We start from the raw sequence: 18474 nt of genomic DNA, 5'->3' as shown, positions 1-18474 counted from the left end.
CCCTGCTTGGGTTCCCTCTCTCGCTGACTGTCTCTCTGTCAAATAAATAAAATCTAAAAAAAAAAAAAAAGTCTTAATTTCCAACCCTAAGCAACAACAAAATCACATAATTTCTGGTTAGAAACTTCAGAAGCCAAATAAACCCAATTCAACTTCAAAAAAAAAGTATCAATTTCTTACTTTTTAGTTGCCAATTCAGGGTCAGAGTGGACATGACTTTTATATTGAAGTTTTGCTTTAAACTCATTTAATAATGAACTGCAGATCAATATAGGGAAAATATTATAAATAGGTACTCTGTGGACTGTAGATTAATATAGCTGCCTTTATACGTTAAAGAAAGCACAAATCTGTTATTATCCAAACTTAGAAACCAATCCATTTTCGATTTTGCAGATGGAATTTACTGACTTGTAGCTGCAAAAGTAAGGCCGAAGAAAAATGGTGAGTTAAGACCTCTACCTCTAAAACCAATAATACATTATATGTTAATAAACTGAATTTAAATTAAAAAAAAATTTTTAAAAACACAAAGAAGCTAAAACAAAACAAACAAACAAGTGGGTAAGGCAGTTTCTCTGCAGTGGTCACTCGANAATTTAAAAAACACAAAGAAGCTAAAACAAAACAAACAAACAAGTGGGTAAGGCAGTTTCTCTGCAGTGGTCACTCGAGCTCTGTTTTAAGATGGCTCCAGTCTTACCCGTTTTTCACAGGTCTGATAACAATATCAATAAATGTAAACTATATTTTTGTCATTTTTTTAATAATATAAACGTAATATTTGTTAATAAGGACTTAGGTGTTATTGTTCCCTAAGATATTAAAATATAATTATTGTAACTAAATTAGACAAATATAGAAACTGAATCTTTCAGGAGTGCCTGGGTGGCTCAGTCAGTTAAGTGTCTTAACTTCGGCTCAGGTCATTATGATCTCGGGGTCCTAAGATGGAGCTATGCACCAGGCCCCCCGCTCAGTGGTCTGCTTGTCCCTCCGCCCCTCCTCCTGCTCATACTTTCTCTCTCAAATAAATAAAATAAGAAAGAAAGAAAGAAAGAAAGAAAGAAAGAAAGAAAGAAAGAAAGAAAGAAAGAAAGNCCCGCTCAGTGGTCTGCTTGTCCCTCCGCCCCTCCTCCTGCTCATACTTTCTCTCTCTCAAATAAATAAATACAATCAGAAAGAAAGAAAGAAAGAAAGAAAGAAAGAAAGAAAGAAAGAAGGAAGGAAGGAAGGAAGGAAGGAAGAAAGAAAGAAAGAAAGAAAGAAAGAAAGAAAGAAAAGAAAAAGGAAGAAAGAAAAATGGTGAGTTAAAATAATAGGATTACTGTTATTGAACTAGATTTGTTTATTAAAAAAAATCATTGATTAATAAGCAGGCACATACTTATGTTCCAGTAGCACAAGAATGTTTAAACCACTTTTTGGGACCTTGGAGAGAAGGAATCAAAAGGTTCATTTCTTGGAGCAGATGTTATAATGCTAATAAGCAAAGGCAGAGAGAATTATGATTCACATTGGCCATTTGGAAACAGTTTTCCAAAGTGGAAAAAACTTTAATTAAGAAAACACTAAGTTAAGGGTGTCTGGAGGGCTCAGTTGGTTAAGTCCCAGACTCTTGATTTCGGCTCAGGTCAAGAGATCAAGCCAAGCCTTGGGCTCTGTACTGAATCTGTTTGAGATTCTCTCTCTCCTCCCTCTGCCCTTCCCCCTCCCCCTCTGCTCACACTCTTTCTCTCTCTAAAAAAAAAAAAGAAAAGAAAAAGAGAAAACACTAAGCTAGTTTAAAAGAATTTAAGTCTCCAACCTCTGAATACTGAAAGACATACAGACATAGCTTCAGAGTTCTTATCATTACATTTTAGCAAACCACACACACAAAACCCATGAAGGACCATAAAAAAACAAGTTGCTGTTCCGTTTGACTTTCTAATAAAACAAACAAGGAAAATCTAAACTTCTTGGATAATAGAAACCAGAGGGAGGCTTCTGGAAAGAACTTTTTTTTTTTCAGATTTTATTTATTTATTTGACAGAGAGACAGCCAGCGAGAGAGGGAACACAAGCAGGGGGAGTGGAAGAGGNCAGATTTTATTTATTTATTTGACAGAGAGACAGCCAGCAAGAGGAGGGAACACAAGCAGGGGGAGTGGAAGAGGAAGAAGCAGGCTTCCAGAGGAGAAGCCTGATGTGGGGCTCGATACCAGCAAGACGGGATCACGCCCTGAGCTGAAGGCAGATGCTTAACCATTGAGCCACCCAGGCGCCCCCGGAAAGAACTCAACCTAGCTAACAAATTTAAAGTAAAACTCTCAACATTGTCTGAAATCAATAAAAACCTAAAAGAATCTGAGATCACTCACTTTTTGATGGAATGTGAGACAAACAGGAGATCAAGGACTCCGGGCTTGGTTAGGATTTCATTTCATTTTGGTGATCATAACGTTAACTTGTAAGACTGACCATGAGCCAACTTGAATTCTATACCTGCTAAAGGAGCCAACTCAATCTAAGACCATACTAACAAAAATCTGGTAGTCCAATTAGCAAAATTATATTTTTCTCTGGAAGCTCTAGTTGGCTACATTAGGAACTTATAGGTCATTTGGAAGAAAATGGCTGGGCTGGTAAAGAATCTGGAAACCATGTCATAAGCAACAGCATAAACAAAGTTATTAAAACTTTCATAAAAGCTACTTGAGTATAAAACTAAAAAATACCCCCCCATCAACTGCAAGCACAATGGCTCCTCCAATGACAGTACCCCACCACTCTGCATTTAGGGAAAATCACATTTTGGCAACCTCAACAGGAGACAGCAATACAGTCATAGCTATAGATAAGGAAGTAACTAAAATAGAATTCAGGATGTCCAATCGCCTAAAACCTGAGCACCAGTGCTATACACAGAAGCCCGAACTCTCATTCTAAGTTACTTATCAGTAAGTTTCAATAGGCATGGTCAGTCAACATACACACATACACATTAATTATACTGAGCCAGTGTCTATTTTAAAAGATAGGGGACTTTATAAAAATTAAGAGATTTGATAAACAGAATGAAGCCATAGCTCCTAAAAGGGGTGATATTAATATGAAATAGCACTTTGTTCAGAACAGGCATGCACATTAATGTTTACAACCCAATTATAGAAATTCTCTCTGCTACCTGATACTGGTGTAGAACTGCTGCTGAAGAGATTAGTTGGCAACAGCTCAAAGTTAAAACTGTGCTTGATGGACTTCCTCTTCTTACTTGAGAAACCATGAGAGGAGTCCACAGGCAGTTTACGCTTAGCATTTGGTGTAAGAATCGTGGGTGATATCGATACCTGGGCTGAAAAAAAAATTGCTTTATTTTATCAACCCTGTGGGAAAAACAAAAGCTTTGATAATTTCTTCTTATAAAGCTATTACTTAGAGCTAACAAAAGAATGAGGGACTATGTTTACATTATCAAATATATGTTTTAACTAAATTAACACCATGCAATTATTTAAAATGATATTAGGAAAATCACAAAGAGGCAAGATTAACAAATAAATAATAGTAACTTAAACCAAACAGACTGAAAGATGCATATAATCCACATTAAAGAACATTAACATATAGAACAAAATCATAATCAAGGAATTAAACTGATCTACATAATAGTTTTGCTTTTCATCATAACTGAGTACTAACCGCTTAATTTCTTCAATCTGAAAAACAGAACAAATGATCATATTGTCTGTTATTATGTTATTGGGCTGACTAATTTCAGCTACATGCAAACCAAGATAAAAATGGGAACATACGCTAATAAACTTCTGGTTCTAAGACAAAAATGAGATTTGGGTGATTTTCACATATTCAACAGCATCCAACTTACATTCAACAGAAAAGCGTGATTTAAAAGACTAAAGATATAACAACAGACTAAAAGAAATTCTTACCTACAATTTTGCATTCATTATATCCAATGTAATTAGCAATGTCACAACACAATTACAGTATCTCCACTAAAAATAATACTTGGATTTGATTAAACCAAAATAAGTTAGGTAATGGTTACTTTTGCATAATATACAGAAATTTTCACTTAAATAAAAAATATATAATACCAACCATTTTTTTCCTGTTGAGGTGTAACAGAGGGTGTTCTGTTAGATTTAAGTTTATTTAATGCTCCACTAACAAAATCTGAAATGCAAAGCACATATAATCATATAATCAATTATAATTTAACATCTACCTATCTTTCACCAATAATTCACATTGATATTTGTGGTTTTCCAGCATCTAAGTTTATGTCAGCTTATACATTTTAAAGTTACTTAAGGTTATTTAGAAGGAATTATTTCGGGATGCTTGGGTGGCTCTGTCAGTTAAGCATCTGCCTTCGGCTCAGGTCATGATCCCAGGGTTCTGGGATCAAGCCCCGCATCAGGCTCCCGGCTCAGCAGTGAGTCTGGTTTCTCCCTCTCTCTCTGCCCCTCCACCTGCTTGTGCTTGCTCAATCTCTCTCTCTCCCATAAACAAATAAAATATTTTATTTATTTATTTATTTATTTTTTAAAGATTTTATTTATTTATTTGACAGAGATAGAGACAGCCAGCGAGAGAGAACACAAGCAGGCGGAGTGGGAGAGGAAGAAGCAGGCTCATAGCAGAGGAGCCTGATGTGGGGCTCGATCCCATAACGCCGGGCTCACGCCCTGAGCCGAAGGCAGATGCTTAACCGCTGTGCCACCCAGATGCCCCCAAATAAAATATTAAAAAAAAAAAAAAGACAGAACAAGTGGCTAAAGATGTAGGGAAACAATAAAAGCATGGTGTTATAAAAAACAAGTTAAAAAAAAAAACCAAAAACCAGGAAGGAAATAGTTAAGTGGCCAAAGAGATTCTGAATGATACAGGCCTAAAAAAGTACCCATTGGATTTAGTGATTAGGAAACTGTAATTTCAACAGAACTAGTTTCATGCAAAAATATACCCCTAATTTTCAGCCACAATGTAATACAAAAGTTCTTTAAATATGTCTGCTTACCTGATTAATCACCAAATATCACTCAAAATAAAGTTCAGGTAATAGCCCACTTGTGTATCACTGAGAAATCTCACACCTTCAAGTGAAACAGGCACAAACCAGAGAAGACTGAAAACCTTAATGAAGAGCCAAAAATAGGCTGTGCTCTAACTGGCAGGTAATGGCTTATAAAGCCAACCTTCACTGCCCCTGAGCAAAGTTAATATGGGAGAGGAAAAAGAGAAAGAAGGAAAAGAAGAAAAACGACAACCAGAGCTGAGGAGAGAAGAAACAACTGAGTAACAGATACAGCCGCAGCAAAAACTACCACACAATTAGAATAGCACAGCAAAATCAGAAGCATGGAAAGACAGACTATTCCCTCCATAATCTGAAACCATCCTGACTGCATCATGGGCCACATTGCAAATACAGACCATCTTTCTAAAGAAATGGAAAATTAGGTCTCATGACATATGTATTTCAGGAAGTACAAGACTAGTAAGGGCATATTAATTAAATCAGCTCAACGCTGTATCATTGACCATGAAATACATTTGTTTAGCACAATAACAATAGAGAAGAGCACATACACTTGCAAACACAGGTAAAGAGAAGAAAATATGATAGACCAAATCCCTCTTACTTGTAAGAATTTGCCCATGAAATACTATATAGATCTGGGGCAAAACAATTATTGAGAATTGCCATACTCAGCATAAAACTACACTAGACTAACTAAGTCAGAATAAATAACAAAAATAAAAGTTCCTGGAGATTGGTTGCACAACAAAGTTAATATGCCTATACATTTAAAACTGGTTAAAATGATAAATATTACATGTTTTTCTACAATTTAAAAGTCAAAAGATTCTTCAAAGCAAATGCAACTGGATCACATGGATGCTTGTAGCATTTCAGAGTGAAATGAATAAAAAAGAAGAAAAAGGAAAAAAAAGGCTATGGGCATTAAGGAGGGGATGTGATGTGATGAGAACTGGGTGTCATATGCAAGTGATAAATTACTGAACACTTTATCTGAAACTAATGATGTACTATATGTTGGCTAATTGAATTTAAATTAAAAAAAGGGGGAAAAAAGGCTAGCTATAACACACAAAAAATAAACACTAATGGTCTAGAACTCCTGAACAATTTCAAATTGCTAATGAAATCAATGCATTTTAATGATACTTGACAAACGCTATCTTAACCTGCTTGAAGAGATAAAGTACCTCTGGGTTTAAGCCAAATATTAGTAACTTGACTTACTGTATTCATTCTGTAGTTTATGCCCATTAAGTAAACACTGGGCTGGATACAATGTATAAAACATGGCCTCTACCTCCAAAAAGCGTTAAATATAATAGGTAAGACAGTCACACATGAGGAGTAAATATAAAACCATATAAAAACTGTTAGAGTCTAGAATATTATAGAACTCCAGCGCAGGAAAGAGATTATTTTCCCACTAAAAAAACAGCAGAGGTAAAGCATACTTGACAAAACACTTAAACTGAATTTTGACAACTGGATATAATTTGGACAGCAAAGGTAGATGGAAGTAAAAATATTCTGTCAATAAACAGGATAAGCAAAGAAACCCAAAGTGTCTAAAAAACAACAAATAAAAAATGCAGTTGGACCAAAGTATAGTGTACATTGCATAAATTAGAGAAAGAAAACAGTAGAAAGGCATGCTAAAGCAATCCTGTGAAAGACCTTTAATATAAGCCTATAAATATCAGTTTTATGAAAGTTTCTGATGAGTATGTGTGAGACTTGACTGGCGTTATACATTGAGAACATCAGTTGTGACAGCAACAAGCAGGGCAGATTCAATGAAGACGCAAGAAGATCAATAAGGAGATTCTTACAGTAAAGATGATGCAGCAGTAAATATCACAGACAGCATCTTACAGAACCTGAAAACTGAATATAAATGGTACAGTAAGAGTGAGGACCCATCGTTTAAAGCCTGAGTGACTAGAAAATGACGGTGCCGTTAACAAAAAAAGGAGTTCAAGAAGAACCAGTTTAAAGACGGTAAAGATGATCATTTCAAATGCTGAGCTTAAAGCACCAAAAAAAACAGAAGTGAAGATATCTGCCTAGTAAACTGTTTAACTGAAGTGGAACTGACATTTGCGAGACAACAGTGATAAAGATCCAGATGCAGTGCTCACTTATTTAGAGCCATAAATGAAACTCAAGGAGTGAATGAAATCACAAAGGAAATGAAGGTAATAAAGAGGATCTGTGCCTGAGAATACCTGCATTTGGGGTAGGAAGTTTATGGGATGAATTATGTACTCCAAAAATACATGTTTAAGTCCTAACTCCAAGTACTTGTGAACGTGGCCTTATTTGAAATGAGGGTCTTTGCAGATGTACTCAAGGAGAGGCTACTAGGGTAAGCCCTAATTCAGTGTAACTGGTGTCACTATAAGATGAAAACTCGGACAGAGAGACGTCCAGGGAAGAGGTCATGTGACAACAGAGGCAGAGACTGGATGCAGCTGCAAACAAAAGAAGGCCAACAATCAACAGCCACCACCAGAAGCCAGGAAAAGCAAGAAGATTCTCCCCTACAGGTTTCACAGGGAACATGGCTCAGGCAACAGCTTGATTTTAGCTTCTAGCTTCCAGAACTGTGAGACAATAAATTTTTGTTGTTTTAAGCCACACAATTTGTGGTACTTTGTTACAGTGGCCCTAAGAAACTAACACAGAAGGCATAGGGGAATCTACAAATGAGGCAAAGAAGAAACATAAGGCTGTATCATATAAGCCAAGATTCAAACAAGAATGGGACAATTAATAACAATTAGTTCTGATATTCAAAAGACGGGACATTTCCTAAGGCAACTGGAAGAGAATGGCCTCAGTCTTCTTGATCAAGAAGGAGATAAGAAATCTTATGACTGATTCCACCATGACGGAGCTTAGGTCTTTTACTTCTTCCTTGGCAATGTTTCCTTCATTAGTTAGTTCATACTTCTAAATAATTCATATCACTATTTCAAAGCATGATCTCATGCCTGACTCTTCTCCCTACTCTCAAATCTCAATTCTTTGAACCAGAAAAAAACATTATAATCCTGTTACGCCTCTACTCATAAATCTTCAATACCCATATCCAAAATCCAGCTTCATGCTCTAATATTTCAGCCTGACAGTGAGCTCACCATAATACCCTCCGATTTAGGATAAACCCCGCATTCCAGTCATGTTAGTCTATTTACTAATAGTCATAGATTACTTCTTCCCTACACAGATCTTTCTTTAGAGCATCCTTCGTTATCTACAATAGGATACAAGTACTCTGACGCTCTACCCAATTCCCCTAGACTCTACCCATTTTTCAAGAAGGTTCAGTTTGACCTCTTCTCTGGAGTCCCTGATCAATACAACCCAGGGAACTTTGCTCCTTTGAACACATTTCACATTTGTGTTAAAAATTTAGCATCTAACATTAGATTGTATTGTCATTTTTGCTTTTCACATGCACGTGTCATGTTTTTCCAGCTATGCTGTACGCACCAAAAAAAGCACACACCACAGCTTATGCTTCATTACGTTTAAACACATTCTAGAGGAAAGCAAATTGCTGTGCCTCCACAAAATGAGACTGCCACTCACCGCCTACACTTTGTCTTTGCCTTCTCTTAAAATCACCAGGAGTTTCACATTCACCTTCTTCAAAGCCTTCTAATGATGGAGTAGCACAGAGACCATCAAGACCCAACATAGCTGGTATCTTCTCCTGGATAAAATCTGGAACATGTCCTACACGAAAATGTTCAGAGTTAAAATTTTTCCTCTACTCTCCCTCAAAGTGTTCAACTAGTATATATTTCTAATAGTTGTCTTCACAGTTCACCTGGAGGAAGTTGGGATCGCCTTCATTTAAACGAATCCTGTTACTTTATAATGTAACTCCATCTTACCAATATCTGATGCATAGTCAATAAGAGTCTGCACCACTGCAGCCTGTAATCGTAGCTTTTTTTCTGTGTTAGCAGACATCTTTTCATGTCCTTCACTTGTCTGAAGAAGGTTTGGTGCAAATATTACTGCAAGATTGCTGCTATCCATCTTATTCTCACTGGACCTTAAATGAAACAAGGTTTTCTTAGATTGAGCCAAAGAGAAACATACAGAGGTAAAAAAAAAAAAACATATTGAGCACACTTTGAAGACTTCTTACTTTACCAGGCAAACACAAGTCAAAATAGCTACCCTTTGTCTACCTAACTGCATGATTGGCTTGAAATAAGACAGAACCAGAAACAGCTTCTGTGTGTTTAAATATATATCATAAAAACCATGCTAATTATAGAGACCACACTTTGTTTTTCCACACAAATTAAACATGACTATTTGATTTTCAAACCCACACACAGAAAAATTATATTAAAAGGCTGCAAGTTTGTCCAGAACAAGCAGGCTCACTGACAGCAAGCAGAGAGGAGATAAATTTGAGAAGCAAAACAAATGTATAAAAACCACAGTAATCTGAAGTCATTCAATGGACAAAGAATCCTATCAACACCAATAAGCCATTCATAATGATGGCCTTAAGACAGTAAGAAAACACAAATCGTTTGGCATATTGTTTCTTAAATTATGCAGGGTATACTTCTTACAGTAAGGAAAAAATTTTTAAGAAAAATTTCCATCCCAAATTTAAAGTTATTATCTATATGGGTATATCTAGCTAATTAACAAACTGTCATTTCCTAAGACTTTCAATTACTTACCTAAGGGAAACATTCCTGAGAAAGTTAAAGAAGTATCTTAATACATCAATTGTGTGGTCAGCCATTAGACAGGAGAGCAATAATGTAGCTTTATTCTTCTCCTCTGTTCCTAACTGTTGAGCCTTGAAAAGTGCTTCATGCAAATCAGCTGGAAGGATGGGCTCTGGCAATTCCCTAAAAAATTGCTTAAGAAGTCCTGCGACATCACAAGGAGGTGCAGAAGACAGACAACTTTCACCATGATCCAATTTATTCTGAAATAAATGTAATAATCTTGAGCATTTGAGGGCTTAAGAGTTCACTGCAAATAAGATATCTTTTTCTATACTCTAGAGAGCTTTAATAAATTTTTCTTAACTCTTGTTTTAATATACATCATGCCATTTTAGAAAGCTAACAACAAAAAAAACATTTTTTCATTTCCTATAGTACTTAAAGGAACAAAGGACCACAAATTTGAAAGTACTCTAAACTTTTAAAGCATTATATAGATTGTGGCAATCATTTCACAATATATACATATATTAAAACATCAAGTTACATGCCTTAAATGGTATTTGTCAATTATATACCAATAAAACTGAAAAAAAAAAGCATTAGATAAATAATGCATAATTCTTTTTTTTTTGAGAGAGAGAGAGAGACAGAGAGCAAGCACATGCTTCTGCATGGTTGGGGGAACAGAGAGAGGGAGAAAGAGAATCTTAAGCAGGCTCCACAGCCAGCATGGGGCTGGATGCAGGGCTGGATCTCATGACCCCGAGATCATGACCTGAGCCAAATTCAAGAGTCAGACACTTGGGTCGCCTGGGTGGCTCAGTCGTTTACGCTTCTGCCTTTGGCTCAGATCATGACCCTGGGATCCTGAAATCGAGTCTGACATCAGGCCCCTTGCTCAGTGGGGAGCCTGCTTCTCTTCTCCCTCTGAAGCTCCCCCTGCTTGTGCTTGCTTGTTCTCTCTGACAAATAAATGAATTAATCTAAAAAAATAAAAAAGCCACCGGGGCACCCCTGTATAATCCCTTTTAGGAAAAAAAGGTTCTTTTGCCATGAAGAAGACTATTTGCAATTCAATTTGTTAATAATTCATGCAATAGTTTAAATATTTCAATTCTAAAAACCAAATAAAAAAGTAGTACAAATGAAAAATTATAGTTCAAGAATATGCATACCTTTAGGGCTCTTAGACGAATAACAGATCCTGATTTCCTAAAAAGCCCTTCTGTATGAATGTGCTCTTCTAAAGATGTGCAAGCATCAACAAGAAAACTGAAAGAGAGAAATTTTTTTCAGGTGGCCAGATACACATCTTACTAAATCCAATTTTTCTACCAAAGTACATGGACCAAGCACCATCCCCCCTTCAGAAGCTCTGATGTCACAAATCTCCTCAGTCTTTGTGATAAAAGGTTAATTCCAGTTTTTCTTGCTTCCTAAATTCTTCTGTCCAGCTCATCTTTTTATCTGTGACAATTTCAATGAGCTTGCTTTAATCCAACATCCTTCTCAATCCTATTTCATTTCTCTGCTTCCACTCAGAGCACAAGATGTGTCTTTTTTACTGCCTCCACTTCGTAACCCAGTCTCTCCTCAACCCTCTCCAATCAGACTCGCACCCCCATTACTACAACAAAACAGCTCTCAGCTTAAATATCATGTAGATATTTAAGTAGATATTAAGGTCACTAATTCATGGTCAATCGTTTTCATATCATTTGTCCTGCCCCATCTGACACACTTAACCACTCCCTGGTTTTCTTGGAAATAACTCTTTTTCATGACACTCCCGGTTCCTGCTGTCCCCTAACTATTCCTTCTCAAACTCCTTTTTTGGCTCCTCCTTTTCTGTCAGACCTCTACATGCTTGTATGACCCCGGGCCCTAAGACCTTGTTCTTTTCTTTTCTTTCTTTTTTTTTTTTTAGATTTTATTTACAGAGAGAGACACAGAGAGGAAGAGAGAGAGAGCGAGCACGAGCGAGTGCGCCAAGCAGGGCAGCAGCAGGGAGAGGGAGCCTGGGAGCCCGATGTGGGGCTCAATCCCCAGACCCTGGGATCATGACCTGAGCTGAAGGCAGATGCTTAACTGACTGAGCCACCCAGGCACCCCCATAGCTCTAAATATCCACCATCTGTTACATTTGCCCAAAAATAAGGCATTGTGCCTGTCACTCTAACATTGCCTCTCAGAAAAGTCAGATATATCCTAGGCCTTACAATCCTTCTCATACTTAGAGGTGTGCGCTCTCAATTTCTTTATATTGAACAACTTTTAACCATCAATGTTGGCTTTAGTAGTTAACAACTGATACCACAAATTAGAATGGATGTCAGCAGCAAGCAACTGATAGCATTGTGCTGGTGCACAATGGCTGAATGTGACAGGGGGTAACTGACAGAACTTAATGTTTGTTCAAAGCAGGCAAAGAAATTAAAACAAAGATTTAATCATCTTTACTGGGGATATGACTTTGCAATTCTACAGGTAGAAAATCATTATAAACAAAACTTTTATAGGTCATTTGAAAAGCAAAATAGTAAGTGCTTGCCTTATGGAAATTGTGAATCAACACCTATATGGTGAATGAGGGAAAACTGTTCTAAGGCTGCAAGGTATTCAATGAATGCTTTTGAACAATGCATCAGTTAAAAACCTAGGTTACTGAAATAGAGTAGCCAGAATGAACCCTACTTTGGATAGAGGTGAAATGAATTAGTAACAGGTAAGATAGTTTCTTAGCATGCTTCTTTAAACTATTTAAAAATGTAAACTTCTCTACTAATTTCTGATGCAGTTAGTCCAAAAGGTTACTTTTAAATAGTAAGTGATACAGAAAAGCTCAAGTGTTAACATAATTTATATTCACAAATACTTTATTTAATCTTAGCTTAAATGTTCTTTTATCCACAAAGGAAAAAGGGGGGGGGGGGCAGGGGGAGAAACAGACTCCTAAGTAGAGAGAAACTGCTAGCTCAAAACAAATGTATAAGTCAATCAACTATTTATTTTTTTACTGATTTTTTTTTAAAGATTTTATTTATTTATTTGACAGAGACAGACAGCTACTGAGAGAGAGAACACAAGCAGGGGAAGTGGGAGAGGAAGAAGCAGGCTCCCAGCGGAGGAGCCTGATGTGGGGCTCGATCCCAGAGCACCAGGATCATGCCCTGAGCCAAAGGCAGAAGCTTAACGACTGTGCCACCCAGGCGCCCCTTTACTGATTCTTTTTAAAGATTTTATTTATTTATTAGAGAGATTGCCTGAGCATGAGCAAGCAGGGGGAGGGGCAGAGGGAGAGAGATAAGCAGACTATCCACTGATCCCGGAGCCCAAAGCGGGGCTCCATCCCAGGACTCTGAGATCATGACTTGAGCAGAAGTCAGACACTTAACAAACTGAGCCACTCAGGTACCTCTTAACTATTTATTTTTAAACACCTAAACACTGGTTTGAAATATTTTTCTTCATCCCAAACTTAGCTTACCTTGGAATGTGTCCATATTCTGGTACTACAGAATGGGGCAATGCATTAAAAGGTACTCCAAATATTTTACCCTAAAATGGCAAATTCAATTATTCCAACACAAATATTAGGCATAATGTAAGTTTTCTTAAATATTAAGCAAATTAAAAACCTCAGGAAATTTAAAAAATAGAAATAATCAAGACAATGAAAATAATTATTACAAGTAACTTTGGTAAAAAGTAACTACTATATGCTAACCATTCCCTTAGGTACTGGGACCACAAAAATGATCAAGATAAAATCATTGTGGGTGGGGGCGATGGGTGAGACAGGTGAAGGAGATTAAGACTACACTTATCACGATAAGCACTGAGTAATGTACAGAATTGCTGAATCGCTATACTGCATGCCTGAAACTAATGTAACACTGCATATTAATTGTATTGGAATTAAAATTAAAATAAATAAAGTCATTGCCCTAAGCAATGTAATACATTCCATCAGTTTCCAATCCCATAATGGAAAATCAATCCAGTTAGTGCTTAATCAGGAAATCCTCAAATAAAATTTGGCCCAAACACTAACATTTTCTAAAAATACTATGTTTCTTTCAGTAACCTTATCAACACTGACCTTATACTTTCCTTCTGTCACCTTTTAAATACTGATGTGAACAGAGGGCTAAGTTGATTGGTAATGGTAATTCTTGTCACTCTTTGAGTACTTCCTAAAATTACACTGAAGTGGTTTTTAGATCTGATCTTCTTTCCCACACTCTATGGAAAACTGCTATTCAAACTATGTTCTGAGGTAACCAAGGCAGGGATTCCACAAACATTTAATTTAAATTTCTTTAACTACTTTGAAATATATTTTTAAGAAGTCATATTCAAATTAATTACTTGTATTCAAATTTAAGACACCGAAAATCCTAAAGAGTTAAATCTGTATGTCACAAACTTCTTTAATAAAGAATCTGCCACTATCTTTGTGCATGCATTCCAACTTTTTAAAAATGTGTCACTGATTAAGAAGGTTGTAGTTTTGCACTGGACTTAACTACAAACCTATATACATACATACGATGTGTGTGTGTCTCTCTCTATATATATCTCTTATATAAAATAAAATGAGTGGGTATACCTAATCTTATAAACATTAATTTAGCTTAGATGCATCTGCTCGCCATGAATGCTTCTGAAGCACTTGTTAAGAAATCATTCACACTGTTAATTATTCAACAGAGTTAACAGAATTTTACTAGTCCTTTTCAAGCATCTGGCTCCATTTAAATGATGAATACAGAAGACAGTACAGTATAGTGCTTAACGGAGCAGGCTCCTAGTGGCAGGGCTGCCAGGTTTTAAATCCTGGCTCTTCTACTTATTAGCTGAATGACCTCAATCAAATTAATTCTTTATGCCCCAGCACCTTCACATAGGTTCTAAGTCACAGAGTTGTAGAGAGAATTAAATAAATTAGAAGATGTAAAACATTTATATTAATTTCTGACATAGAGTAAGCATTCAAAGAATATTTCTTGCTGTTACGATTACCGTTTCAAAGTGAGCTATTAAAAAAATGAGTGTGTGAAACCCCTTTTTCGGGTGAATCATAATTTTGATACTGTGCAACCAAACAAAATGCAAAAATCAGATGCTGAAGTGATTACAAGTCTACAGAGGTCCTACATACCTAGAACTCACGGGTTTTTTTTCTTAAGTGTATTATTCTCAATAATGGCCTCACAGTAACATAATCTCATAAAATAAAACTAATAACATGCCTTTTAATTTTATGTACTGGAATATCAATTACAATGTTATCTTCAAAAGATTTCTAGCACTGTTCTTTAAAAGCTCAACACTCTTATTAGCTAACCAAAGAGCCAAAGAAATCTAGTTTTCATATATTACTTATCCTGTTCCCATTCTTATAACACAAAGATCTTCTGTATTTATTAGCATATTTCTATTAAGATTTCTAGCCTACCAATTACCAATATCAGCCATTGATTACCATAACAACTATCATTAGCTGAGTAAGTGGCATGTGACAGGTACTGTGCTAGTCCTATCTACAGATCTTATCATTTTTAAATACCCTAAATAACCCAAGGAGAGATACCATTATTCCCACTTTATATAGAGAAGGAAACTGAAGTGTAGGAAAATTAAACAAACAGCCCAAGATCACACAATCTATAGTAGGAGTAAAGCAGGATTCAAACTCAGGCCTATCTGACTCTAAAAGCCTAGGTATCAATTTTTTTTTTAAAGATTTTATTTATATATTTGAGAAGGAGATAGCAAGAGAGAGCCTGAGCAAGGATCTGGGAGAGGGAGGGGCAGGCTCCCTGCTGAGCAGGGAGTGTGACCTGGGGCTCCATCCCAGGACTCTGGGATCCTGACCTGAGCCAAAAAGGCAGACGTTTAACCGACTGAGCCACCTAGGCACCCCGGTATCAGTTTTCTTAAGGGGTGAAAAAAAATCCAAATTCAAATTCTTTCATACACTTACAAAACCAACTATATTTGAGATCTTGGAAAATCAGTTTTTCAATCAGAAGAAATCACTCTAGTTTTTAAATACAAACTTATATGTTGCCATTAAGCTGCAAACGACAAAAATTATTTTCTCCAGAATGTTTAGGGTATTAAGAGATATGCAATTGATTCTGTTAGGACCTTACTTATCCAAGTACTTATTTTCTTTCACAGATTATAAATTAAGAGCTATGCAAATTTTATTAGTTTTCATCTCTACTTAAAAAATACCATAGAATTAGGCAAATAAATTTAAAATAAAATGCTTTATATTCAATTTACTTTATTTTTCACAATTAAATTTTTGATGATGCAATAGATAATAAAACTTCACTCAAAATCCCCTTACTTCAACCACCCCCAGATCATCAACAGCTTTTTAATTATTCCATTCCACCATCTCAATTTACTCACTTTAAAAAAATAGCCTTATATCTCAAAGATAACCAAGCAGCAAGCTTGTTTTTTTCAAATTAGTGAACACAGAGGTATTATCTGAAGACTATTTCTAATGCTCTTTCACACCTTATTTACTGACTCATTTAGAAAATTTACTGATCCTCCTTGTCCCTTTACAAATTTTATTCTAAAACAGTGGTGGTGGTGGGTAGTGTCTGTCTCCTTTCCCACGTGCTACTTGTTCAAAAGACAATAAATTGGCAATATCTGGAGATATTTTTAATTGTCAAAACTGGGAGATGCTACTGGCATCTAGTGCGTAGAAGCCAGAGATGCTGCTAGACACCCTACAATGCACAGGACAGCCCCTACGTCCCACCTCAAAGAATCATCTAGTTCCAAATATCAACGTCGTGAGGTTGAAAAACCCTGCAACTTTCTCAATGATCAAAAATCCCTGTAAAGAATCAATAATGTCATTCTTTAAATTTCAGCAGTCGACCATCTGTATTGAATTAGCCACTCTTAGCCAAATTCTTGGGATCCACACATAATGAACATTTTAGGATGAACTGTAGTAAGTGATGGTTCAGGGTGGGCTTTTTTTTTTTTTTAAACCCAAACCTCTTTCCCCAGAACTTACCACTATTTCCGTGGCTGCTGTTTCATGTCTCCTGCGATCGCACTGCCCACGGCCACTCTTGACCTTGATGCCATAGACCGCCCGAAGCTGCTGCAACAAGGCCAACCTTACCAGCCTCCGATCCCACATCCCGGACACGTCGCCCACTCTCCGAGGCAGGATCTGCGTCCTGACCCTCGTTCGCCACCAGGTCTTCCAATTTCTCAGGTTTGCGCTCTGCTCCGCTGCCTTCTGGCCAAGTCTGGCACTGTTCCGGCCCCGGACCCCAGCCACTTCCACGGCTTTTCCGTTGGTTCTCTATCCACTTGCACCGACCTCCTTCTCCTACTTTCCTCTGATCTAGCCACACCTCACCTTTCGCTCACTTCCACCGACCTTCTTTCTCGTCACCTGATCNCGTTGGTTCTCTATCCACTTGCACCGACCTCCTTCTCCTACTACTTTCCTCTGATCTAGCCACACCTCACCTTTCGCTCACTTCCACCGACCTTCTTTCTCGTCACCTGATCCTTTCAGCTACTCTCGTCACCTGATCCTTTCAGCTACTTACACAGACTTCCCTTCTTTCTCCCTGACCCTTTAGGTTCCTTGTACCGACGCCTCTTACCAGCTTCTCACCACTTCCGGCCACTTCCTAAGATCCCGTTTCCTCCAAACCTCACTTCGCCCTCAGCCCTTCCCAACGGCAAAGACGCCCCTTCTCTTTGGCCCTCCTGCCCCGGCAGGCTTCAGCCGGGCGTTCGTCTCCCAAGTCCCGTTGCCCCCAGCCCCAGCCCAGCCGCCGGACCAGCCGGCTGCTCAGGCGCCTTTTCCAGTCCCGGTCCCCGCCCGGGCTGGTCGCCGCCGTCACCCCGTTTCACAAGCTGCTCCTTCCCTCCCCCAGCCGCCGGCCTGCGACCCCCGGCCTGCACATCCCGGGGCGCTCACTGAAACCACGCAGCTGTCCTCATGCCTCCGCCTCCACCGTCTCAGCAGCCCAGGAGCCGCGACCGCCCCACCCTCACTTCAAGCCCAGGCTCAAATGGCAGCGCCAAACACCGCTCAGCGCTCTGATTGGCCCGCTTCTCTTTTCAAAATCAGGACCTCAGAGAGTGGCCAGGAGCTGCCTGTCTAGTGAGATGAGGGCAAAGGGAGGGCTCACGAAGGGCGTGGTGGGCAAAAAACTAAGCATTACGAAAAAAAAAAGTTAAGTTCCACTTGCTTCTTCATAGCCATATTTTTGAAGGAAAATACTTCTCAGAGCGTATNGGGGCTTACGAAGGGCGTGGTGGGCAAAAAACTAAGCATTACGAAAAAAAAAAAGTTAAGTTCCACTTGCTTCTTCATAGCCATATTTTTGAAGGAAAATACTTCTCAGAGCGTATTTTGTCCCTGCGACTGGGACAATACCTTCGGGGAAATGTAATAGACACCCCATTCTCTTTTTTTCAGCGCTTGGCTGAGGCGGAAGGCCCCCTAACGGAGAAACCGCTTCTACGGAACCCGACGTGAGACAACCTGAGTCAGGATTCACAAACGCTGATTCGGGTAGCCCTAAAGCAGGACTTTTAGAGGTTACTTCGGCTTTAGCAGCTGGTCCGTATTTGGGGAACTGATAGTGACGTTCAAATCTTAGCACGTTGGTAGTTAAATACCCAAAGAAGAGCTGT

The 18474-nt window shown here is 38.0% G+C and overlaps 1 protein-coding gene across 1 annotated transcript in view; it reads right to left on the bottom strand.

Moving 5' to 3' along the window:
* LOC100465237 (rho GTPase-activating protein 11A) overlaps window positions 1-17853 on the bottom strand; it is a 25239-nt gene extending 7386 nt beyond the window's left edge. Inside the window, exons 1-9 of the mRNA XM_034661202.1 lie at window positions 17251-17853; window positions 16826-17140; window positions 13256-13326; window positions 10944-11040; window positions 9772-10025; window positions 8959-9122; window positions 8651-8797; window positions 4108-4182; window positions 3170-3337 (exon numbers count right to left, since the gene is read on the bottom strand). Of these exons, the coding sequence (XP_034517093.1) occupies window positions 3170-3337; window positions 4108-4182; window positions 8651-8797; window positions 8959-9122; window positions 9772-10025; window positions 10944-11040; window positions 13256-13326; window positions 16826-16954 (1105 nt within the window). The 5' untranslated portion in view covers window positions 16955-17140; window positions 17251-17853. The remainder of the gene's footprint in view (window positions 1-3169; window positions 3338-4107; window positions 4183-8650; window positions 8798-8958; window positions 9123-9771; window positions 10026-10943; window positions 11041-13255; window positions 13327-16825; window positions 17141-17250) is intronic.
* Window positions 17854-18474: the final 621 nt, after the last annotated feature.

This window comes from Ailuropoda melanoleuca, chromosome 5 (genome assembly GCF_002007445.2).
Source record: "Ailuropoda melanoleuca isolate Jingjing chromosome 5, ASM200744v2, whole genome shotgun sequence".
Taxonomy (NCBI): domain Eukaryota; kingdom Metazoa; phylum Chordata; class Mammalia; order Carnivora; family Ursidae; genus Ailuropoda; species Ailuropoda melanoleuca.
The sequence above is the reverse complement of the archived record's forward strand: the minus strand, read 5'-3'. Positions and strand labels throughout refer to the sequence as shown.